The 25131-nt window shown below is 48.2% G+C and overlaps 1 protein-coding gene across 1 annotated transcript in view; it reads right to left on the reverse strand.

Moving 5' to 3' along the window:
* Positions 1–25131, reverse strand: part of LHCGR (luteinizing hormone/choriogonadotropin receptor) — a 189173-nt gene that overhangs the window by 38286 nt on the left and 125756 nt on the right. The window contains exons 5-6 of the mRNA XM_075338040.1: positions 6123–6197; positions 2166–2243 (exon numbers count right to left, since the gene is read on the reverse strand). Coding sequence (XP_075194155.1) covers positions 2166–2243; positions 6123–6197 — 153 coding nt within the window. The remainder of the gene's footprint in view (positions 1–2165; positions 2244–6122; positions 6198–25131) is intronic.

The following is a 25131-nucleotide window of genomic DNA, read 5'->3' on the forward strand; positions in this document are numbered from 1 at the left end:
TCATCCTGGATTACGCCGGACAAGGAGGGCTTTTTGGGGCTGATTAAAGTGGTGAACCAGGGTATATGTGTGTGTTTTTATTTCTAATAAAGGATTTTTTTCTGGTGTGTGTTTATTTACTGTAATTTACAGATTAATCATGGAGGGTGTCTCATAGACGCCTGACATGATTAATCTAGGACTTATTGGCAGCTATGGGCTGCCAATAACTCCTTATTACCCCGATTTGCCAACGCACCAGGGTAAATCGGGAAGAGCCGGGTACAGTCCCAGAACTGTCGCATCTAATGTATGCGGCAATTCTGGGCGGCTGTTGGCTGATATTGTTAGGGTGGGGGGCTCCCCATAACGTGGAGCTCCCCATCCTGAGAATACCAGCCTTCAGCCGTATGGCTTTATCTGGCTGGTTTTAAAAATGGGGGGAACCGCACGCCGTTTTTTTTAATTATTTAATTATTTATTTCACTACACAGTATAGACACGCCCACCGGCTGCTGTGATTGGGTGCAGTGTGACACCTGTCACTCAGAGTGGGGGCGTGTCTCACTGTAACCAATCATAGGCGCTGGTGGGCGGGGAAAGCAGGGAATATGAAATTGTTTAATGGGCGGCCGGCTTTTTCAAAACAGTAAAAGCCGCCGGAGCAGTGTGAATGCCGTGCAGCGCCGGGGATCGGGGATTGGTGAGTATATGTGAGAGGGCTGCTAACTTCAGTTACTCAGGAGATTAGCGGTCACCGGTGAGTCTTCACTGGTGACCGCTAATCAGGACGCGACACAGACAGAGCCGCAGCATCACAATGAAGTCGGGTGAAGTTCACCCGAGTTCATTCTGACAGTGCGGCTCTGTCTGTGTCTGCTGTCATCTGCCATTCAGCTCTGCTACATGGCTGTCTGTGTCTGCTGTTAGCGGCCATGTAGCAGAGCTGAATGGCAGATGACATAGTAAAAACGCATCCCTACACATTACACACGCTTGGCAAGTCAATAAATAAAAAAAAAAAAGGTGCTCAATGCATACGTCACAGAACACATGATCTAAAGGATCGCACACAAAATTGACCAATTTAACATAGACTACTAACGCTCGTGTGACAGCAAATGAACGACCAACGTGAAATCTCATAGATCCCGTATGCAACCTGGGCGTGTCACATCGCAAATGCGATTGTACAACTAATTGCAACGTGTAAAGTGGGCTTTAGGGGTTGTCTGGTCCATTTGGTGTTGCTGCTCTCCGGTCCGGTGCCTCCTCTCTGCGGCGATCTCTGTCCTCCTTCTTTTGAGGCCCGTGTGCATGAGGCGTCCTACGTTATGCACACTAGCCAGAATTGAGATCCTGGCTGGCGCACTTTAATCTGCCCTACTCAGGGCAGATGAAAGCATTTTAGTGCACATGCGTGAGCAGTCTTTAACCATTCCTCGCACCTGCGCATTACAGTACTTTGATCAGCAGATCAAAGTGCGCCTGGGCAGGACCGCAATGTCGGCCTGTGTGGATGATGTAGATGCGTCATCCACACTGGGCTGGGAAGAAGTAGGACGGAGATAGCCGAAGAGAGGAGGTGCTGGACCAGAGAGCAGCGACACGCATTGGAGCCGACTGCCCCCCCGTAGGTGAGTACAGTATTATAAAAGTGTTTCTTATATTATACAGAGTGGCCTGGGCTCTTATATACAGTATTCTTTAGGGCTGTATATAAGAGTTCACTATTGATGGCCGCAGCTTATAGTCACCAAATCTGGCGACCGGTTCCCTTTACTGTCGCTATTAGAAAATTATAATCCAGATTCATGAACACAGCCTTGAAAGCGGGCTAGACGGAAATTGCAGTGTTTAGTTGCATCTGGCCATATAGTACATGTGGCATCCAGTTAATATGGCCCTGTAGCATTTAACTACTAACTCTAGCATTGTAGATTAGGACTGACTTCAATTCCTGGGGAGCAGTCACTCTTCCGTTAATCTCATATACCCTCATACTCATCTTGAATATGGCGTATATGAGCCGGTAGTGTGAATCTTAATCCCTCTCCTAGAATGCTCTGAGTTCATGGCTCTCATATTTGTGATTTGGCCAATGACTATAATTACAGAATAATGCAATTTCCCAATATTTCCATCCAAATACTAAACCACATAGAAAGCAAAGATTTGTTACTTACAGTGTCAAGGACTCGTTGTTCATTTCTTGGAAAGCATTTGCAGGTATTGCAGTTATATGTAGATTGTCATAGATTTCCCTGGGAGAAGAGGAATATGGAAGAGTGCATAAGTGATTTTAGCAAATAATCGAAAGTTAGAATATTTATTTTACTTGCTCATATAGCGCCATTAATTCCTCAGCACTTTACAGACATCATCACTGTCCTTTTTGGGGCTCACAATCTAAGTTCCCTATCAGTATGTCTTTGGAGTGTGGGAGGAAATCCACACAAAGGGTTCGGTTCCATTTGTGTTTTGCAAGGATGAGAGCAATCCGATAAAACAATGGATTACTTCCACACTAGTGCAAAATTATGGGGCAGTGTCCATCTGCGATTGATTTCTTATGCCATGTCGGCATGAGAAATGAATCGCAGCATGCTGCGTTTGGCAGCGAGTCTTGGCTCACACGCACCCATACAAGTCTATGGGTGAGTGTGAAACATCGCACTGCACTCGCATGTCATCCGACCACAGTGCGAAATACGCAGAGACAGGCAGCGGAGGAAATGGGGAGAAAGTGCTCCCCCCTCTTCTCCTCTTCTCCGTAGTTGTGATCTCATCACAAGATTGGATCACAGTCGCATGATCCTTGGCTGACACTCGCAGCAGCGGGTCATTAGCATATCACTTCCGATGCTCTCGCATCAGAAGCTATGCGCAAGTGGAGCCGAGGCCAAACACAGAGAACATAAACTCCTTACAGATATTGTCCTTGATGGGATTTGAACCCAGGACTCCCATGCTGCAAAGTAACTGTGCTAACCACTGAGCCACCGTGCTAACCACTGAGTCACCATGTTACCCCATTATAAAACTAAAGCGGGCTTTACACGCTACGACATCGCTAATGCGGAGTCGTTGGGGTCACGGAATTCGTGACGCACATCCGGCCGCATTAGTGATGCCGTTGCGTGTGACATCGATAAGCGATTTTGCATCGTTGCAAAAACGTGCAAAATCGCTAATTGGCGACACGGGGGTCCATTCTCAAATCTCGTTACTACAGCAGTAACGAGGTTGTTCCTCGTTCCTGCGGCAGCACACATCGCTGCGTGTGACGCCGCAGGAACGAGGAAGCTCCCCTTACCTGCCTACCGGCCGCTATGCTGAAGGAAGGAGGTGGGCGGGATGTTACGTCCCGCTCATCTCCGCCCCTCCGCTGCTATTGGGCGGCGGTTCAGTGACGTTTCAGTGACGTCGCTGTGACGCCGCACGGACCGCCCCCTTAGAAAGGAGGCGGTTCGCCGGTCACAGCGACGTCGCCGGACAGGTAAGTATGTGTGACGGCTGTGGGCGATGTTGTGCGGCACGGGCAGCGATATGCCCGTGTCGCGCAACAGATGGGGGCGGGTACCCACACTAGCGATATCGGGACCGATATCGCAGTGTGTAAAGTAGCCTTTAGCCTTTTTTTCTGAACAATTGTGTTATTAGTATCCATAGGCTGTGTTTGGTATTGCAGGAGATCCTCTATTGTTGTGAATAGGACCAGACACAGCCCAAGAGAGCTACTATTTATAGGAAAACTATTTTTTTATGTCCCCATAGTAAAAAAAAAAAAAATTAAAATAAAATGGCCCGAGACAACCCCTTTAAATGGAATCTTTACCAGGTTTTCCCCATAAAAAGTACAGACAGCATCTTTCAGCCCTCTGTTACAGCAAACTAGAATGCTGTATACATGTCCCCAAGCCAACCAGCATGGCTTAAAAAAGACCTACAGGGCAGTCAGGTCTAATGGGCGTCATTGTTCATGATCTGGCGCCCCCTCTCTTCTTATAATCACGGTCATCCTTCCCTGATTCGTGTGGATGATGTGTCCTATGCTATCCACATAGTGTCCTCCATCTTCAGGAAAGGCCAAAGGGCACTGGCTCATGCGCACTACAATACTTTGTTCTGCCTTCGGCAGGACAGAGGTAAGTGCACAAGTGCAGGAGCGTGATGGAGGATGAGGTAGGATGTGTCATCCACACAAAACATGAAGAGATGAGGCGCGGGATCAAGACTCGCAATACCTATTGGACCGGACTGAGGGGAGAATAATAAAATGTTTGCATTATGCAGAGCTTCTTGGGAATACTTATAGTGTGTCCACCCATATACTGTCCACCGCCATTAACTTGAGAATGGCGGCAGCTATAGGCATAGAAGTGGTGTCTAGGTATAGTAAAGTAGCCATGCGCTACACAATGAAACCACCTATAGCGCCACCTGGTGGAAAACAACGGAGTTAGCATTTTTATCTCGAAAACGGAACTAGATTGAGAAAAAAAGTGAATTACAAAGTTGTAGGGCATCATCAATTCAATACAAATCGACACCTTGGATACAGAAATGCTATGATTAGAACGTGTAAAACTCACAAGGCTGCGGACGTGAAGCGATACCTCATGGAGACCTTCCTACAAGTCATTGGGTATGGTGGCTGCGTGGAGTGGCCTCCACACTCACCTGACCTGATCCCATTGGACTTCTTTCTGTGAGGTCACATCAAACAGCAGGTGTATGCGACCCCTCCACCAACATTGCAGGACCTACGACGACTTATCAGAGATGCTTCTGCAAACGTGTCACCTACCATATTGCACAATGTGCAGCAAGATACAGTATGCTGTCCAGAGGCCAGATGTGCATTGCAGCTGACGGTGGCTACTTTGAGCATCAAAGCTAAATGAGCGCCATATGCGTGACCAGCATTCAATGTTTTTTTTGGGGGGGAGGGGAGTCATGGGTTTCAGATCATAGCATTTCTGTATGTAAGGTGTCGATTCGTATTGAATTGATGATGCCCTGCAACTTTGTAATTCACTTATTTTTTCTCTATCTTGTTCTGTTTTCGAGATAAAAATGCTAACACCGTTGTTTTCCGCCAGGTGGCGCTATAGGTGGTTTCATTGCGTAGCACATGGCTACTTTACTGTACCTAGACACTACTTCTATGCCTATAGCTGCCGCCGTTCTCAAGTTAATTGCGGTGGACACGATATGGGTGGACACACAGTAAACAGAATTGTAGTATGCAGTAGCAGAGTCCTGAAATATGCTGGTCCCATTTTATATGGGGAAAACCTGGTAACAAGTTCCTTTTTAATTTTAACCTTTTTTTTTTTTTTTTGTGGATTATGGATTTTATGATGGAGGCCGCTGGTTAATTTTTGAGTGGAAAAAATTCTTTAGCAAAATAATGACGTTAGTTCAAATATCATCCATCCACATAGTAGTGTTATTCTGTCACGATTCCGATGTGCAGAACATTCTGTATTGTCCTGCTATGCTCTCCTGCAGAGCCGGTATTTGTTGCTTATGGTCCAATGTGTTTTGCAGGATGAATGCTCTGCGGGTTTTTTCACAGCACTGGGTTTCACGCTGGTCCTGGGAGGTGCTCACCCAGATGCTTCTCGTTTCCGGTCATTGCTCTGTTTCATTAGGGACTGTGTTAGCTCAGGATTCCGCCAGTTGTACTTCCTCTTTACAGTTGTGCTGTTGGCTCCCGTGGTACTCAATGTTCAGATCTTGGTCTCTTGACTCCGGACTGTTGTTTACCCATCTCTGCCTGTCTTCCCCTGTTTCTGTTGTGACTTCCCGGCTTCTGACCTCAGACTTCCTCCTGATCTCATCCTCGCCTGCTCCCCTGTATTTTGTACGTACTATCCTGGAACCCTGACCTTCTGCTTGTATCGTGACCTCATCTTGGTCTGTCCACCCATGTACTGTCGTGCGGTTTATCATCTTGACCATTTACTGCATGCAAGTAGTGTCTAGCGCCACCTAGTGACAGTGATCACATATTCGCTGTGGATTCTCTGTGACCAAATCCACAATATTTCTTTCCCGTATGGACTTAAATTTAAAAATATAAAGAGCCTTTTCATAAAAAAAAAATAAATAAGAACATATAAGAAGATACTTACAAAATGTAATTTAATTCTATCGAGAAGATTTTTGTGACATCTGGAAACTTGCGAATTCCTGTATTACAAATACTCCTACAAAATAGAAAGACCCCCGTAAGTGAAGCCGCAGAGAAAGACTCTCTAAAGTGTAACCAATATTATTATTAAGTTCCACGGCAATTGAAAATCCCATCTACACAAGAGCGAAAGCAAACATATTTCCACAAGTAGCTATTTGTGATGGAAATGACGGCAATAAATATGTAAAGTGGGCTCGTATCATGTTATGATGGTTCTTTTATTAACCGCGGTCTATAGATTTAAAAAATAATTGCCTATTAATGCGGAGTAACATGAACTTGTAGGCAATAATGGGGGCCCTAAATCTGGTGGGACGTTTCTTCTGAATACATACCTTGCAATTTAGGTGATTAATTTACAGGCTGCTATTCGGTTTTATAACAGTAACCCAAAGATGTCACGTAAAGAACACACTTCATGATTAAATGAACCTGCAGCCTAACAGGTCATTGTGGAATATGGAAGCGGCAAGGCAAATGCTGAAGTGAGGATCCTAATTAAATAAAGTCAGGTCCGGAGGTTGAGTTTCCAGGCAATTTCTGGACGTCTAAAGGGGGAATGTGTGTTGTTAATCAAACAGCGGAGGTCACTCCAGATCTTGTACTTTTATGAGATTACAGTATTAATAACTAATGAAACCGCTGACAACTTGATGGTTCTTTTATAATGTTGTCATCATTTTTTTTGTAACATTATTTTCAGATAAGATTATGACTGACTGCTCAGCATACGGTGTATAATTAGTATCGAAGATAAACATTGGATGCGGATGAGAAAATTAAAACTCTACAATCAGGTTCACTATAAATATTCACACAGAAATGTCTTGTATACAATTTACTATAGGTTTTAATATTAATTCCTTTAATGAACCTACAGTATACCTATCTAATTACTTATGTATCTACTAATCTAAATTTACATACAATTTCACCCACTACACTCTAATTACACACAAACTATGCAAATTGTCTCTTCAGGGAGGAAGGAGACGAACTCTAGTGCCACCTATTGGAAGTAGCAATCCGAAAAGTCAAAAGTGACTCTCCAGCGAGCCCTGTCATATGACTAAAGGCCCCGTTACACGCAACGACATATCTAACGATATGTCGTCGGGGTCACGGAATTCGTGACGCACATCTGGCGTCGTTAGCGATGTTGTTGCATGTAACAGCTCCGAGCAAGTGTTAACGATCAAAAATACTCACCTTATCGTTGATCGTTGACGCGTCATTCATTTTCAAAATCTCGTTGGTCGTTGTGGACGTAGGTTGTTCGTCGTTCCTGAGGCAGCAGACATCGCTACGTGTGACACCCCAGGAACAACAAACAGCTTACCTGCGTCCTACGGCAACGAGGTGGGCGTGTCGATAATGCGGCTGGTCTCCGCTCCTCTGCTTCTATTGGTCGGCCGCTGTGTGACGTCGCTGTGCCAGCGCACAAACCTCCCCCTAAGCACAGAGGTTGTTCGCCACCCACAGCGACGTCGCTAGGGAAGGTAAGTATGTGTGACTGTTGTTAGCAATATTGTGCGCCACAGGCAGCGATTTGACTTTGACGCACAAACGACGGGGGCGGGTACGCTCTCTAGCGATATCTTAGCGTGTAAAGCCCCCTTTAGGATTAATGCCAGATCAGAACTTCAATTTGGAGACACTGTATTTCGGGGTGATTGCCCCTCGTCAGTGCAAAGTATGAGATCTGATCTGGCTGTATGAGAAGCTATAATGGGGTCTTAGGGGAAAACGTTTCTCATTGTGGATACTGATAAACCAATCTGGCTGCCAGTGAGGAGGCTTATAACTGCAATGTTAGTCACTTTTTACTTTTAGTATTGCTACTTCTAATAGGTGGCACTAGAGTTCATCTCCTTCCTCCCTGAAGAGACAATTTGCATATTTCCCAGAGGAGTATTGCAGCTATAAGTCTCTTCACTGGCAGCCAGATTGGTTTGTCAGTCTCCGCAAAGAGAAAAGGTTTCCCCTTAGAGTCTTAGACACTCTGTACACACTATTTACACGACACAAATGTACTACACACACACACTCCACATGCACACTATACACTCACTGCAACCCACACACATTACAAACACTCCACACACACAATATTATTTACATGTGCATATTTACATATTCATATACATAAAAAAAGAGGTGCTGCAAATAGTGATGGGTGGACTCACAGATACCCATAATCGGGTCCAACCGGGTTTACAAAAAAAAAAACCCGGTTCAGGCCCGGAATTGATCCTGGATATCTGGCCAGGTGCCAGTGGCCATATGTCTATGGGGACCAGAATCCAGGGCTTTAAAATGATGGAAGAAGAGATAGGGGGATTGGAGCAGGCACGTTATACTTACCAAGTCTTCCACGTGGCTCTAACGCTACTTCCGAGGCCACTCATTAACCTCATACATATGCACTGCTTCCCTCACCCGCTGGCAGTCCCCGCGTCTCTGATTAGTTGCAGTCAGATGCGCCCCCACTCTGTGTGACAGCGTGTCTGATTGCAACAAATTAGAGGCGCTCTGTGTACATCTATACTGATGTAAAAATAAACAAATAAAAATTGGCATAGGCTCCCCCATAGTATGACACCCAGCGCATAAAGCATACGGCTATAGGTTGCAGCCCCCAGCCGTGCGCTTATCTTGGCCGTGTATGAAAATAAGAGGAACGGCATGTGGGTTTTTAAAATTATTTAAATAAATAATTGACACAATTTCCTGTCTTGACACAACAGGAAATGCCACAGCCGGTCACTGCCTGCAGCGGTGACCAGTCTCAATCAGTGATTGTCTGTCATTTCTGGTGTGACAAAAGGGGACCAGGAAGTAGAAATTAATGGGGTTCAGGCAAGTACGGGAACGAGTGCTGGGGGAATTGGGGAGAGTTTGAATTACATATTTTTTTTCTCCTGGGTGAGCCCTTTGGAAAATTATTTTTATCCGTGAGACAAACCCTTTAAATCCAATAAACTCTGTTTTATGACTATATTTTGTTTGCTGTTCTCTGTTCTTTCATAATTCCAGTGAATCACTGAGCCATTTATCAAACCAAGCAACAAACAGACAGAATGGTTCTGCTAATTACATTTCAGGCCATTCAAGCTTGATGTCTCCAGATTAATAGCTTAACACTGACTACAGTGAATGCATACATTGACTTTCTCTCCGTGTTGCTCCGGGGTAGAATACTGTTCTATGGTTATTCACTTGTAGGTATTTATTTTTATATAAAAATGCCGGCAGCCCATCTTGACATGGAATATGTGCGCCGTTAACAGTGACAGATGCTCTTTCTTTGCCATAAGAATCTGTCATTCCTGGTAACCCTTTGAAGTTGCACACAGTTGTCAGGCCGGCTCCTGTTGCAGCCATCAGTACGTGGTAAGTGTTAGCAATGTGGGCTAATCAGTAACCGGAAAGTGAGTTGGCGTCATAATCATATGGAAGGTAAGTCTATATTCACATGTCCAGTAATCACAAGTCAGGACGGATCCAGTAGCAATCCATTGGCAAAAGAAGGTGTACAGGCAAAACCTTTTCTGTTTTTAAATAACTGATTTCAGCTGGATCGGCTTTTTATTCTAACATTGAAGTCTATGGAAAATGGATCCGTTAATTAGCCACTCATTTTTCTTTCAGTTGTAATGGATCCATTTTTTTGCTTACTGGATCAGTTTCAAATGGAACATAAATAGCAATCAGTTAACAAATCTGTTTTCCCATAAACTCCAATGTTTAAAAAACGGATCCAGCTAGAATTCGGTTTTTAAAAATGGACAAAAAAAAAGTTGCGTCCGCCCAACTTTTTTGCCAACGAATTGCTGCTGTATGATTACTGGACATGTGAACTTAGCCTAACATTGACAAGATGTCAGTGTGGCGCCCCTGAGGCTCCAGTCGCCACAGAGGTACTGCACCTCAGCCAGAGGTGTGGCATGCCATTCCCGGGTAAGGAGGAGGTCACAAACCGGTATGCACACAAACACAGATACACTCTTATTTAGCGACACCCCATTAGACCACGGTTATGGCAGCCGGCTTGGGGGTGGGGTGTAGTTGGTGGGAGGACACTGTAGAACGTTTAGTCAGGAAGTAGAACAGGAGGAGTGAAGACTTGTGGTCTGGAGCTGGAGCAGCTCAGCCCAGGGACAAGAGAGAATGGGTCCTAGAGCCTACGAGAAGTGCGACATACACCCATGACCTCTTTCCACAAACTGCATAGCGGAGTGGAGGGACTTGGCCGCAGAAGGGGACAAGCCCTTCAACTAGTGGAGAACTACAAGGCTCAGCTAGCAAACCGGAGGCTGAGGTTACTGAAAGTACCAAAGCCACATCCACACACAAATCTGCTGGAAGGTATATAGGGCCAGGGGACAGAGATTCAAGCCACCCTACAGGGTTCGCGAACACCGGCTCAGGGCACTGTATGTGTAGGCGCGGGACAGGCGGGAGAGGTCCGCGCAGGAAGATGACCAGGAAAGGAACACAAAAGGGTGCACCGGGTTGTGCCTCCGAACTATCCGGGGATCGGCTGGAGTCTATCACAGCCAGACAGCACTCCGGGGGTGAAATTTGACCGGTCATGTAAACTAGGAACTTTCAACAGTGAGTAAAATCTTGAGATTGCATTCCTGCGTTAACCAGTTATTTGTCTGCACCTCCGGCCCTGTACCCCGCCTTTGCATCTCCACCATTTGTGAGGACTATGGCTCCCAACAGCCCTGAGGACCCAGGTCTACCTGTGGAGAGCTATACCAACTCATCTGCATTACCACTGACCCCCCCGGGAACCAAATAGCAGCGGCGGCACATATCTGGCCGCATACCACCGGTGGCATCACAAAATTTTCCCTGTGAATAATCCCCACTGCCATTTATTTGAATGACACCTTCGGGGTCACGGAAACGGGCAATGTTGCTGTGACATCCTCTGAGCAGAACAGATCCAGCCCTGTATTGACTAACCCCCAGGCCCCATTGCGGGCATGTCATCAGCACTCACCAGAACTCACTCTGCACTATTGAATCAATGTAATCCTATTCATTTTTTCCAGTAAGAGACTGATGCAATAAGATGAGACATCATCATTATCTGAGTTTTTTTTTTGGATGTTTCACTATCACTTGGCCATTAGCCAAGAAGTCAGAGAACCACAGACTTGATGAGATTAAGATGATTAAAGTGTTTCTCTATAAATTCTGAACATCAAAGTTAAGGTACTGTCACACTTAGCGACGCTCCAGCAATCCCACCAGCGATCTGACCTGGCAGGGATCGCTGGAGCGTCGCTACATGGTCGCTGGTGAGCTGTCATTCAGGCACATCTCCACAGCGATCAGAGATCAGTCACGAGCCACCAGCGACCCGTGTAACGACGCTGTGCTTGGTAACCATAGTACACATCGGGTTACTAAGCAAAGTGATTTGCTTATAGTTACTCGATGTGTACCTTGGCTAAAATAAGTGTGTGATTTAAAAGTTGTCAAAGTTTTATAAAGTTTGGTATCCAGCCTAAACTAAAGGCCACGTCTCACTAAGCGACATCGCTAGTGACATCGCTGCTGAGTCACGGTTTTTGTGGCACAACAGCGATCTTGCTAGCGATGTTGCTGTGTGTGACATCCAGCAATGACCTGGCCCCTGCTGTGAGGTCGCCGGTCGTTGGTGAATGTCCTGGACCATTTTTTGGTCGTTACTCTTCCGCTGTGAAGCATACATTGCTGTGTTTGACAGCGAGAGAGCAACGATCTGAATGTGCAGGGAGCCGGCTTCTAGAAGCTGCGGATGCTGGTAACCAAGGTAAATATCGGGTAACCAAGCAAAGCGCTTTGCTTGGTTACTCGATATGTACCTTGGTTACCAGCGTCCGCAGCTTCTAGAAGCCGGCTCCCTGCACATTCAGATCGTTGCTCTCTCGCTGTCAAACACAGCAATGTATGCTTCACAGCGGAAGAGTAACGACCAAAAAATGGTTCAGGACATTCACCAACGACCGGCGACCTCACAGCAGGGGCCAGGTCATTGCTGGATGTCACACACAGCAACATCGCTAGCAAGATCGCTGTTGTGCCACAAAAACCGTGACTCAGCAGCGATGTCGCTTAGTGAGACGTGGCCTTTAGTTTAGGCTGGATACCAAACTTTATAAAACTTTGACAACTTTTAAATCACACCCTTATTTTATAAGCAACACTTCTTTAACTCCGCAATTTCAAACCACCTGAATATTTGTCTGGACACTGGGACTCCGTCTGGAGATAAAGCATCTTTGTCTTAAGCCTCAGCTCCACTTGCATTTTACACGGACGAGTGCAATCTAATAAAACTTCAGATTGTTCTCACTCTAGTGTAAAACTATGGGTCAGTGTCCATCTGTGATTGCTAATGCTATATCGGCAAGAGAAAAGAATAGCAGCATGCTGTGTTTGGCAGCGAGTCTCGGCTCACAACCCCCCATACAAGTCTATGGATGTCAATCGAGTGCAGTGCGGTGTACACAGAGACAGGCCTGCAGAGAAAAAGGAAAATATGCTCCCTCCTTCTCCTTGGCTGTGATCCGATGACACTTGGCTCATGCTCACAGCAGAGCCTGAGTGGAGGGTAAGTAGTGACTCGCCCGCCCCAGGGCCTTAGGTGACTCTGTGTCGGGCCAGAATAGTCCGGGGTAGCATACCTCCCAACTTTTAAAGAAGGGAAAGAGGGACAAAGTTCGCGCCGCAGCAATTTTTAGGCCACACCCCTAACCACACCCATTATACAAACGGCCACACCCATATCCACTCCCCATCTACACCCATCCAGCAAACTGAAACTGCAGAAGCTGTCCGTGATCGCTCTGAGCCACTACAGATCAGCAATGTGCAGAACAGGCAGGGAGTTAACTACAGGGTGTGCAGGCGGCTAGGACCCAGGAGGAGAGCTGAACAGGGTGTGCAGGCAGCTAGGACCCAGGAGGAGAGCTGCACAGGGTGTGCAGGCAGCTAGGACCCAGGAGGAGAGCTGCACAGGGTGTGCAGGCAGCTAGGGCCCAGGAGGAGAGCTGAACAGGGTGTGCAGGCAGTTAGGACCCAGGAGGAGAGCTGAACAGGGTGTGCAGGCAGCTAGGACCCAGGAGGAGAGCTGAACAGGGTGTGCAGGCAGCTAGGACCCAGGAGGAGAGCTGAACAGGGTGTGCAGGCAGCTAGGACCCAGGAGGAGAGCTGAACAGGGTGTGCAGGCAGCTAGGACCTAGGAGAAGAGCTGAACAGGGTGTGCAGGCAGCTAGGACCCAGGAGGAGAGCTGAACAGGGAGTGCAGGCAGCTAGGACCCAGGAGGAGAGCTGAACAGGGTGTGCAGGCAGCTAGGACCCAGGAGGAGGGCTGAACAGGGTGTGCAGGCAGCTAGGACCTAGGAGGAGAGCTGAACAGGGTGTGCAGCTAAGGGTATGTTCACACATCAGGTTTTTGCTGTGCGGCACAATCCGGCGCCTTGCGGGAAAAACGCATCTGTTTTTTTTTGCCGCCTGGTGTTGTTTTTCCTCATAGACTTTTATTAGCGCCAAATTGTGCCGCATGTACTTGCGTTTGATCCAGTTTTTGCCTGATGCGGCAAAAATCGTCACTCCAGCGGCCGCACAGGACGCAGAGAGGAACGTTTTTTGCCAGCGGCAAAAAAATGCCTAGCGCCGGGTGCGGCATGGTGCATAATGAAAGTCTATGCGAGCCGGATACGGTGTCATGCTTCAAATGCCAGAAGCATGTACCGTATCCGGTTTTTACTTCTGAGCATGCCCAGAAGTGATATAAATTCATTGCTTGTCAGAAAATCAATCAATCACTCACTCTCTCTCAAACTCTCTCACTCACTGACTGACTCACTGACTGACTCACTGACTCATTCACTCACTCTCACCCACTCACCGATCACCGGCGCAGGGCTGCACGGCTGTCACACTGCTCCGATGGCTTCTCCTGATGCCGGCCGCTCATTATTCAATCTCGTATTCCCTGCTTTCCCCGCACACCGGCACCAATGATTAGTTGCAGGCAGACACGCCCCCCACTCTGAGTGACAGCTGTCTCACTGCAACCAATCACAGCCGCCGGTGGGCGGGTCTATATTGTGCAGTACAATAAATAAATAATTACAAGAAAAACGGCGTGCGGTTCCCCCCCAATATTGATACCAGCCAAGATAAAGCCACACGGCTGAAGGCTGGTATTCTCAGGATGGGGAGCTCTACGTTATGGGGAGCCCCCCAGCCTAAAAATATCAGCCAGCAGCCGCCCGGAATTGCCGCATCCATTAGATGCGACAGTCCCGGGACTCTACCCGGCTCTTCCCGAATTGCCCTGGTGCGGTGGCAATCGGGGTAATAAGGGGTTAATCATGGCAGGCGTCTGAGACACCCACAATGATTAACCTGTAAGTGAAAGTAAATAAACACATACACACAAAAAAATCCTTTATTTGGAATAAAAGACAAAAAAACACCCTCTTTCACCATTTTATTAAAATCAGCAAATACCCCTCCAGGTCCGACGTAATCCACAGAGGTCCCGCGACGCTCTCAGCTCTACTACATGAAGCTGACAGGAACGGCAGTAGAACACCGCCTCTCTCTATCAGCTCCACGCAGCAACTGAAGGGAGTCACGCTGTCAGCGGTGACGTCACTGAGGTAATGCCGGGTTGTGTGCGGTGAAGATGCGTGCAGGGTAGTGCCTGCATGTGCGGTGATGATGTGTGCTGGGTAGTGCCGGCGTGTGCGGTGATGATGCGTGCGGTAGTGCAGGGGTGTGCGGTGATGATGTGTGCTGGGTAGTGCCTGCGTGTGCGGTGATAATGTGTGCTGGGTAGTGCCGGCGTGTGCGGTGATGATGCGTGCTGGGTAGTGCCGGCGTGTGCGGTGATGATGCGTGCTGGGTAGTGCTGGCGTGTGCGGTGATGATGTGTGCTGGCGTGTGCGGTGATGATGCGTGCGAGGTAGTGCCTGCGTGTGTGCATGTGGGGTCTCTCTCAGCATAAAAAAAAACCGGATCCGTCGCATCAGTTTTTTCACAATCTGAGACGGATCCGTTGCATCAGGCACAAAGCAGATTGTGCCTGATTGGGAAAAAACTGATGTGTGAACAGCAGCTCTGCCAGGCAGGAGATCAGTGGTCGGTAGCTGATAGAAGCATTTGCATATTACTGGCCAGTGCTGTGCACCTGCAGGAGAGGGCACAAGTCAGTGGTAAGTACACACTGTGTCCTCTCCCCAATGTCCTGATCTACCGTGGTGTGCCTGCAGCATTGAGAAGCAAACACTGTTTGTGTCCGGCCAGGGGGGGGGAGGGGAATCAGCGCTGGGGAGATTCAGTTTTTCATACCTTAGCAGCAGCACAGAGCAGACAGAGACTAGTTTCGGGCAGCGCGCTCCGCTCTGTTATACTCACGTCATGTGTTAGGATGGTAGGACGGAAAAGCAGCGAGGCGGGGAGAGAGTGGGTGGGCGGAGCCCGGGATACGGCCCTCCCGCCCGTGGCAACGGGACAAACAATGCAAAGCGTGATAGTCCCGCTGTATCCGGGACGGTTGGGAGGTATGGGGTAGTCAGCGGTGGCGGGGCCCGATTCCGTGACCCTGGTGGAGTCAATTAAAGTTTATGAAAGATTCGTGACGCCACCTGTGGTAATTTGCAGCTATGGAGCCGCAGCTGCTGGAAGGGACCACCGGGGCTGATGTTATGGCAGCTGAGGTGTTTCTTGCTCTCCACAGGTAGAGCAGATACCCCAGGGCAACTTTGGTGCTCGGTAAAGTCTATGGTGTTTGTGGACGAGGTGCAGGGCCGACAGGGTGGTATAAAAGACCAGACACAGATGTTTTACTCACTGTTCAGTTCAATTCGGCCGCGGACCGGTTGCCCACAGCGTGCCAGGATCCGCTGTCAGGGGCCGCCGCCGCCGATCCCTGGTAGTTCAGAGGTCAATACCGGTGCACCCCTCCTGTGTCTCTTTCCTGACTGTCTTCTTAGCCTTGACTGTTTTAGCTGAGCTGGTCTTGGCCTCTACCACAGGGCCTGTACAAAGGGGGCTAACCGCAGATGTATCTTGCCCCCTTCACCGGGGATCTGTGGCAGGTTGTGGCCCTGGGCGCTTGCAACCACCCTAGGCCTTCGGTGTTACTTTTGAGGAATTGTCTTTCTTCCCTCTGTCTGGGGACCGTCCCCGAATGCAGCCAGATCCCTCTGTGCTGTTTCTATTTGTTTTAGTTAAAACTGTTATTTAATGTTTTTCATGCTTGTCTCTGCTGCCATCTACTGGTCAGACCTTTCGGCTCCTCTGTTTCTTTTGTCCAGCCTATGGGAGTGTCTGTTGACCCTCTTGCATCACTTCCTGGCATGTTCAGTTCAGCCAGAGTTTTTGTGAGAATCACATCCCTTATTGGAGCTGCTAGAAGCAAAGTCTTCTGACCTTAGTGGCTTCAGAATCAAGCATCACAAGAGAACCACAATGCCAGGTACTTGGATTACTGTACTCTGCATGTCCTAACCTTTGGAGAAAAAAAACTACCATTGTTTCATCTCAGCATGTGCATGTTTAACTCTGGAGCGCTCTGGTCCTGTCTGCCTCACCTATAGGAAAAACGAAGGTAAGATTCTCACAACATCTCACAACTACGCGCTTTCAATCGCCTTTAAGTGGGGACAGAACAGTCAGAAGACTGCTTAACAGCCCAAAGTCAAAACTTCCTTAAGAGCCCAATCAGTCAGAAGACTGCTAAAGCTCAATACCCCGGCTACAGATCCCTAAGAGCACTGTAACTTCCCATGTAATCTGCCTAGCAACAAGCCTTGTGCACTAGTCTGCCTGCAATAGTGCATGCCTGGACAATACTAAGGGGAAGCTCTCCCATCTGCCACGTCCTGCATCACCTCTGCTTGCATTGTAAAGGGACAGTTTATGCACCTGCTGTTTCTCTCTTGCTATACCCCTTCTATAGACTTGCAGTACATTATACCTCATCACTGCACATTGCTGGACTGCGAACCCCAAGTTTTGCTAAAGACACCTTGGGAATTTCATCAGGGAGTCCTTGCAGAGCTGCACAACAATTTTCGGACCCGTATTCAAAAGTCAAGTTTCTTAAAGAGACAGTACACCTTAAATCAAAATGGCCGAAAAAGACCTTGGACAGTTCCCCACTGCTGAAACAGAGAAAATACAATCTGATACTGTTCATTATGAAGCCCAGGAGGCAGAGCCCACGCTTTCAGCAGACCAAGTTGTCCGACCGAAGCGCTCTTCCAAACCCACGATAAAGGCCACTGAAAACTATCACACTATGAAAGATGAGCTATGTGAATACCTGGAAGAACAGTGGGAACGAGTCACCTATTACATGTCAAGACTTGAATCCTCCTCAGGCGATGCCGCATGCTTACAAGCCGCTCTACAACGGCTGAACACAGCTCATGAAAGATACAAGACACTGTCAACAAGGTGCAATACCTTTCTAAAACACTCTAAAATTGATGAAGCTCTTTCAGACCTGAGCAAGGCAGAAGAGGTGGACAAGGAAAGAGAAGCCAAGGTGCAACATACCATAGACAAGGCCGAACACCGTATCTCTCACCAGCAAGAAACCAGATCACGCCGATCAACCTCATCTAGACGTTCCTCTCAGTCATCCGGGTCATCATCCTCAAGAAGCTCAGCCCTGAGCGACAGGATACTAGAGGCCCGCATAAGAGCAGAGGAATCCAAGGTGAGACGTTCCTTCACAGAAAGAGAAGTAGAAGCAGAAGCCCTTGCAAGATCAGAAGATGCTAAAGCAGAAGCCCTTGCAAGAGCAGAAATCGCTAAAGCAGAAGCCCTTGCAAAAGCAGAAGCCGCTAAAGCAGAAGCCCTTACAAAAGCAGAAGCCGCTCAAGCAGAAGCCAAAAGGGCAGAAGCGGAGGCTGAGATAAAGATTCTTCGGTCACAGATGGAAGAGGAAGTTGCACTAGCTAAAGTGAGACTACTTGAGCAAGCATTGATCAAGCGTGTGCGGTGATAATGTGTGCTGGGTAGTGCCGGCGTGTACGGTGATGATGCGTGCTGGGTAGTTCCGGCGTGTGCGGTGATGATGCGTGCTGGGTAGTGCCGGCGTGTGCGGTGATGATGCGTGCTGGGTAGTGCTGGCGTGTGCGGTGATGATGTGTGCTGGGTAGTGCTGGCGTGTGCGGTGATGATGCGTGCGAGGTAGTGCCTGCGTGTGTGCATGTGGGGTCTCTCTCAGCATAAAAAAAAAACGGATCCGTCGCATCAGTTTTTTCACAATCTGAGATGGATCCGTTGCATCAGGCACAAAGCAGATTGTGCAAAAGGGCAGAAGCGGAGGCTCAGATAAAGATTCTTCGGTCACAGATGGAAGAGGAAGTTGCACTAGCTAAAGTGAGACTACTTGAGCAAGCATTGATCCAAGGTCCTGATCCAGCTCACTCGCCACCACTGGAAGCAGACAATCCAGTTGATCGCACAAGAGAGTATGTACTGAATCAGTTACCTGTAGCAACCCCGATTTGTAGTACCGTCCAAGCCGACAACACCAAAACCTCCAACTTACCTCTACCAGTGCCAGTACCACCTAAAGCACCCGAGCAAATTAAGTCACCAAGAGGTGCCCTCTCAAACACAGTCACCACGGCAAGATGGCAACCAAGTGTTTCCTGACCCACTTCCACAGCTCAAGCAGCGGTCATCAGAATCTACAGAGACTAAACCACAGCTCAACCCTGCAGCAACGTCATTCTACCCGGGAACATCTCATACATTCACGCCAGGCAGCCCATACGCCCCAGGGGCATTACGAGTCGTCGTGGCAACAAGTGGTGAGAAATCAGATATGTCTGAGTTTGCCAGGTTCATGGTGAGCAGAGAGCTAATCAACACTAGTCTCACGAAATTTGATGATCGTGCAGAGGGCTACAGGGCCTGGAAAGCAACTTTCAAGGCAGCCATCGCCAATCTCAACTTAACTGCAGAACAGGAGCTCGACCTCCTGATCAAGTGGTTGGGCCCAGGCTCTACAAACCATATCAAGAGCCTAAGAACCGTCTATGTGGGACAAGCAGAAGCAGGTCTCGCTGCTGCATGGCAAATACTGGAACCCACCTTTGGCAGCGCAGAAGCAATAGAGAAAGCCCTATTCAAGAGACTGCAGTACATCCCAAAGATCAATCTTAAAGAAGTCCACAAGCTTCAAGACCTAAGTGATCTGCTCATGGAGCTGGAGCTCACCAAAAGAGATCCTCGTCTGTCTGGGCTGTGCTACCTGGATACAGCCCATGGAGTGAACCCAATCGTGGTGAAGCTGCCATACAGTCTGCAGGAGAAATGGGCAACGTCAATCTCAAGGTACAAAAGAGTGCATGACGTCACCTTTCCCCCATTTATTCACTTCTGCAAGTTCATCGACGAGCAGGCCCAGATGAGGAACGACCCCAGCCTCGACTTCCTAGAGTTCAACACTTCGACAGCTGCAACAACATCATCAAGGTATGAAGGTGCCATACACAAACGCAGAGACATTAAGAACACTGTGAGTGTCAGGAAGACTGAGCTATGATCGCCTGCAGCACCCACAGATAAACTACCCCATCTCATCACGAGATAAGTATTTCAATCAAGAATGTCCCATCCATAAAAAAACGCATTCACTGAATAAGTGCAGAGGGTTTAGATCCAAAACCCTACAGGAGCGCAAGAAAGTCCTCACAGAGCTTGGGACCTGTTTCAAATGCTGCGCATCACTTGAGCACATGGCCAAGGACTGGAAATCCATCGTCAAGTGTGAGGAGTGTCATAGTGAAAAACACGTTTCAGCCATGCACCCAAACCAGCTAGCTAGAGACACACCGGCTGCAGTCACCACCGCTCCAACTCCAAGTCATGGCGGGGAGTCCAAGAATCAGACTGACACCACCACAGCCATCTCCTGCTCATGCTCTGAGGTATGTGGAGAGGGCCAAATGCAGAAATGTTGTGCCTGAATATGCCTCATCAAGGTTTATCCCGAGGAACATCCAGAAAAAGCAATGAAGGTGTATGCCATCATAGATAACCAAAGCAACCGGTCCCTGGCAGGAACCAAATTCTTTGAAGCCTTCGGAATTAATGGACCATCAGAACCCTACACCTTGAACACCTGCTCGGGTCGCATAGAGACTAGCGGCAGAAGAGCCCAGGGATTCATTGCTTCTCCTATCAATGGAAAGACTGAAATACCTCAACCAACGCTCGTTGAATGTGACCAAATACCCAGCCACAGGACACCTCGCTAGTGTTATCCCACCTCTGGACAATAATGCAGAGTTTCTACTCCTGCTCGGCAGAGACAATCTAAGGGTACGCAAGGTGCGACAGCAGTGTAATGGGCCTGACTATGCACCATACGCCCAGAGACTGGACTTGGGATGGGTAGTCATAGGAAATGTGTGCGTTGATCGATCAGAAATTGATTCCTTCAAGACTTACGTGCATGGAGATGGGCGAACAACCTGCCTAAAGCCATGTCCTCATCACGATGGAGTGAAAGAGAAGTCTCCAGACACAATATAGCTACCTGACTTCGCTTCTTCTCTGCATATCGACAACTTGGGAAGATCAGTCTTTCTCACAACCAAGGACGACGATAAAGTAGCCTTGTCAGTAGAGGACAGATAATTCATCGGCATAATGGACTTTGAGTTTTCTAAAGACAAAACCAACCATTGGGTCTCTCCATTACCCTTCTGATCTACCAGGGTAAGACTCCCAAACAACCGAGATCAAGCTCAGACTAGGTGTAACTCTCTTCAACGTTCCATGAACAGCAAGCCTGAAATGAGAGAACACAGCGTCGCCTTTATGAACAAGGAAGTCTGCAACAACCTAGCAGAACCTATACCAACCGAACTGAATACAGCAGATCACGCAACTAGACCTATGTCTATAAGTTCTTTTGCTAACTCTTCTTGGCTTACGGGTCCAGAGTTCCTGCTGAGACAGTCAGAAGAAGGTGTCCAGGAAGCCTTCAGCATCCTAGATCCAGACAACGATCCAGATGTCCGAGCTGAAGTCAATACCCTGGCCACCAGTGCAGAAAAAACCTCCAACCTCGGTTGCCAATGTTTTGAACGTTTCTCTAGCTGGATGAGGCTCGTCAGGACTGTCGCTAGTTAGTGCACATCGCCAGATGCTATCATACGGACCTTAAAAACAAAGACTGTCATCGCTGGCATGTCTGCCATAAACCCCTTTCTGCTGAGGACATCTCCCATAGCGAGTCCCTCATAATACGCCACCTCCAACAGAGTGAATTCGCCATAGAATGGAAGTGTTTACACAACAAACAGCAGATTCCATTAAGAAGCCCTCTCGCCAATTTAAACCCAGTTATCGACAGTTTCGGCTTACTGAGAGTTGGTGGTCGTTTGAACCAGGCTCATCTTGGAGTTGCAGAACAAAATCCTCTCATCATTCCCAACAAACACCATGTTACAGTCTTGCTGATCCGACACCACCATGAAAAGACTGAACACCAAGGCAGGCAAATTACAGAGGGCGCTTTACGGTCTGCAGGCCTCTGGATTATTGGGATGAAGAGACGTGTAGCACAAATACTACACGATCGTGTGCACTGTTGTAAAGCGAGAGGAAAACAAACTGTACCAACAAATGGCTGACCTGCCTACAGACAGACTTTCTACAGAGCCACCTTTCACATACGTGGGCTAAGACATTTTCGGACCATGGATGGTGTCCACACGTAGACCTCGTGGCGGCCAAGCAAACAGCGGTGGGCTGTGTTATTCACCTGCATGAGTATTCGAGCCGTTCACATTGAGGTGTTAGAGTCCATGGATACCTCCAGCCTAATCAACGCCTTGAGAAGGTTCCTTGCCATCAGAGGACCAGTGAAACAGCTGAGGTCTGACCGTGGAAGCAACTTCATCGGTGCATGTAGAGAACTGAACATCGACACCAAGCCTATCCAAGATCAGCTGGCAGAGAAAGGTTGCACCTGGATCTTCAATCTCCCTCACAGTTCTCACATGGGAGGCTCCTGGGAGAGGATGATCGGGATTTCACGCAACATCTTGAACTCCATGCTAATGGATGTCAATTCCCCAAGACTCACACATGAGACTCTAGTCACTCTTTTAGCTGAAGTCTCAGCCATTATCAATTCAAGACCCCTTGTGCTGGTGACCATGGATCCAGAAACACCAACCATATTGACTTCTACTATTCTTATTACCCAAAAAACTGACAACGCGGTAATGCCCAGCAGAGAGTTCACCCACGTGAACACTTATCAAAAACACTGGAAACGGGTTCAAAACTTGGCTGACTACTTCTGGAACCGATGGAGGAAGGAATACCTCACCATTCTTCAAGGAAGAAAGAAGTGGCGACATCCCAAGCCGAACCTCAAAGAAGGAGACCTAGTCCTCATGAAAGACCAGACCACAGAAAGGACTGACTGGCCTATGGGACTGATTACTAGGATACTGCCTAGCCAGGACGGCAATGTTCGGAAGGTGGAGCTAAAGGTCATCAGGAAAGGTGAGACGAAGACCTTTGCAAGGCCAATCCATGAACTTGTTCTGCTGTTGCCCATAGAGAGCGTCCCTATGGGATGAACGTTACCGGACCTGAACTTTGAGCCATCCTTCTTGTTTTGAACTCAATTGATCTTGTTTTTGCATTTAACGTGCCTTTCCTTTCAGGTTGTATTATGGACTCAATAGTGAAATCCCCAAAGTGAATTTCAGACGGGGAGTGTGCTGCTTCTATTTGTTTTAGTTAAAACTGTTATTTAATGTTTTTCATGCTTGTCTCTGCTGCCATCTACTGGTCAGACCTTTTGGCTCCTCTGTTTCTTTTGTCCAGCACATGAGAGTGTCTGTTGACCCTCTTGCATCACTTCCTGGCATGTTCAGTTCAGCCAGAGTTTTTGTGAGAATCACATCCCTTATTGGAGCTTCTAGAAGCAAAGTCTTCTGACCTTAGTGGCTTCAGAATCAAGCATCACAAGAGAACCACAATGCCAGGTACTTGGATTACTGTACTCTGCATGTCCTAACCTTTGGAGAAAATAAACCACCATTGTTTCATCTCAGCATGTGCATGTTTAACTCTGGAGCGCTCTGGTCCTGTCTGCCTCACCTATAGGAAAAACGAAGGTAAGATTCTCACAACATCTAACAAACTATGCGCTTTCAATCGCCTTTAAGTGGGGACAGAACACCCTCCACCCGATCTTAGAGTGGAACAGGCCACGAGCCAATATGCCCTTCCGTGGCCCTGGAATCCTTTCTTTCTTTAGGTGTCACCTGGGCCTAATTAGACCCCAGGATCTCCACCAGGAACTTCCTTCTGTCACTTTCTCCTGAGGTAACTACCTCCCTCTCACACTCTCCTCAACTCCTCTGCTCCTTCTGACAGGCTGACTGAACTTGAACTTCCTGGTTCCCTCATCTACTCTCTCTTTCAGACTCTTCCCACACACCCCACTGACTAGGCCCCACCCACACTATTGGGACCAAAAATGGGACTTATGGCCCCATGAATACATCTATGGGGGTTGCTGCCACTATCCCTGACCCAGTGTATGCCTACCAATTGGTGTGTGCAAATTTAGTCTGTGGACCAGTATATGACCTCATTCTTACCCAGGATGGGACATCACACCTCTGGCTGAGGTGCAATATCTCTGTGGCGACGGAAGCCTCAGGGGCGCCACAGTAGCATATTCCTTCCAATGCTCTTGAATTGGAAGTGATACTCAACTGGAGCCGAGGACTAAATCAAAGGAAATCATCAGACAATGCTGCATGTATCATGGAGCTAACTCTCCTGGGACACCAGGAAGTTTCTGGGAAGCTCATGGATATCCTGGGAGAGTTGGTAAATCAAGTTACCATGACTCTTGCTCCATACTGCGAATATGGTTATACTAACCACAGTGTAGCGACCACTTGAAGAAAGTGTATTGCTGACTGGTTAAATTTACAATTGAGAATTTATTAACACTGGTGCGCTTAATAAAGAATAAACCATTATCACTTCCCTGTTAGGATGTAAACAAGTGTGCAGATGCAGCAGCACAGAAAATGCAGACTAAAGGGGGCTTTACACGCTACGACATCGCTAATGCGAACTCGTTGGGGTCACAGAATTGGTGACGCACATCCGGCCGCATTAGCAATGCCGTTGTGTGTGACACCGATGAGCGATTTTGCATCGTTGCAAAAACGTGCAAAATCGCTCATCGGTGACATGGGGGTCTATGCTCAAAAATCGTTACTGCAGCAGTAACGAGGTTGTTCCTCGTTCCTGCGGCAGCACACATCGCTCCGTGTGACATCGCAGGAACGAGGAAGCTCTCCTTACCTGCCTCCCGGCCGCTATGCGGAAGGAAGGAGGTGGGCGGGATGTTACGTCCCGCTCAGCTCCACCCCTCTGCTGCTATTGGGCGGCCGCTCAGTGACGTCGCTGTGACGCCGCACGGACCGCCCCCTTAGAAAGGAAGCAGTTCGCCGGTCACAGCGACGTCGCCGGGCAGGTAAGTATGTGTGACGGGTCTGGGCGATGTTGTGCGGCACGGGCAGCGATTTGCCCGTGTCGCGCAACAGATGGGGGCGGGTACCCACACTAGCAATATCGGGACCGATATCACAGTGTGTAAAGCCCGCTTAAGGCGGGCTTTACACGCTGCGACATCGCTAGCCGATGCTAGCGATGTCAAGCGCGATAGCACCCGCCCCCATCGTACGGCCGATATGTGGTGATTGCTGCCATAGTGAATATTATCGCTATGGCAGTGTCACACGCACATACCTGCCTAGCGACGTCGCTGTGACCGCCGAACTGCCTCCTTTCTAAGGCGGCGATTCGTTCGGCGTCACAGCGACATCACTAAGCGGCCACCCAATCCAAGCAGAGGG

Source organism: Anomaloglossus baeobatrachus, chromosome 3, assembly GCF_048569485.1.
Source record: "Anomaloglossus baeobatrachus isolate aAnoBae1 chromosome 3, aAnoBae1.hap1, whole genome shotgun sequence".
NCBI lineage: Eukaryota > Metazoa > Chordata > Amphibia > Anura > Aromobatidae > Anomaloglossus > Anomaloglossus baeobatrachus.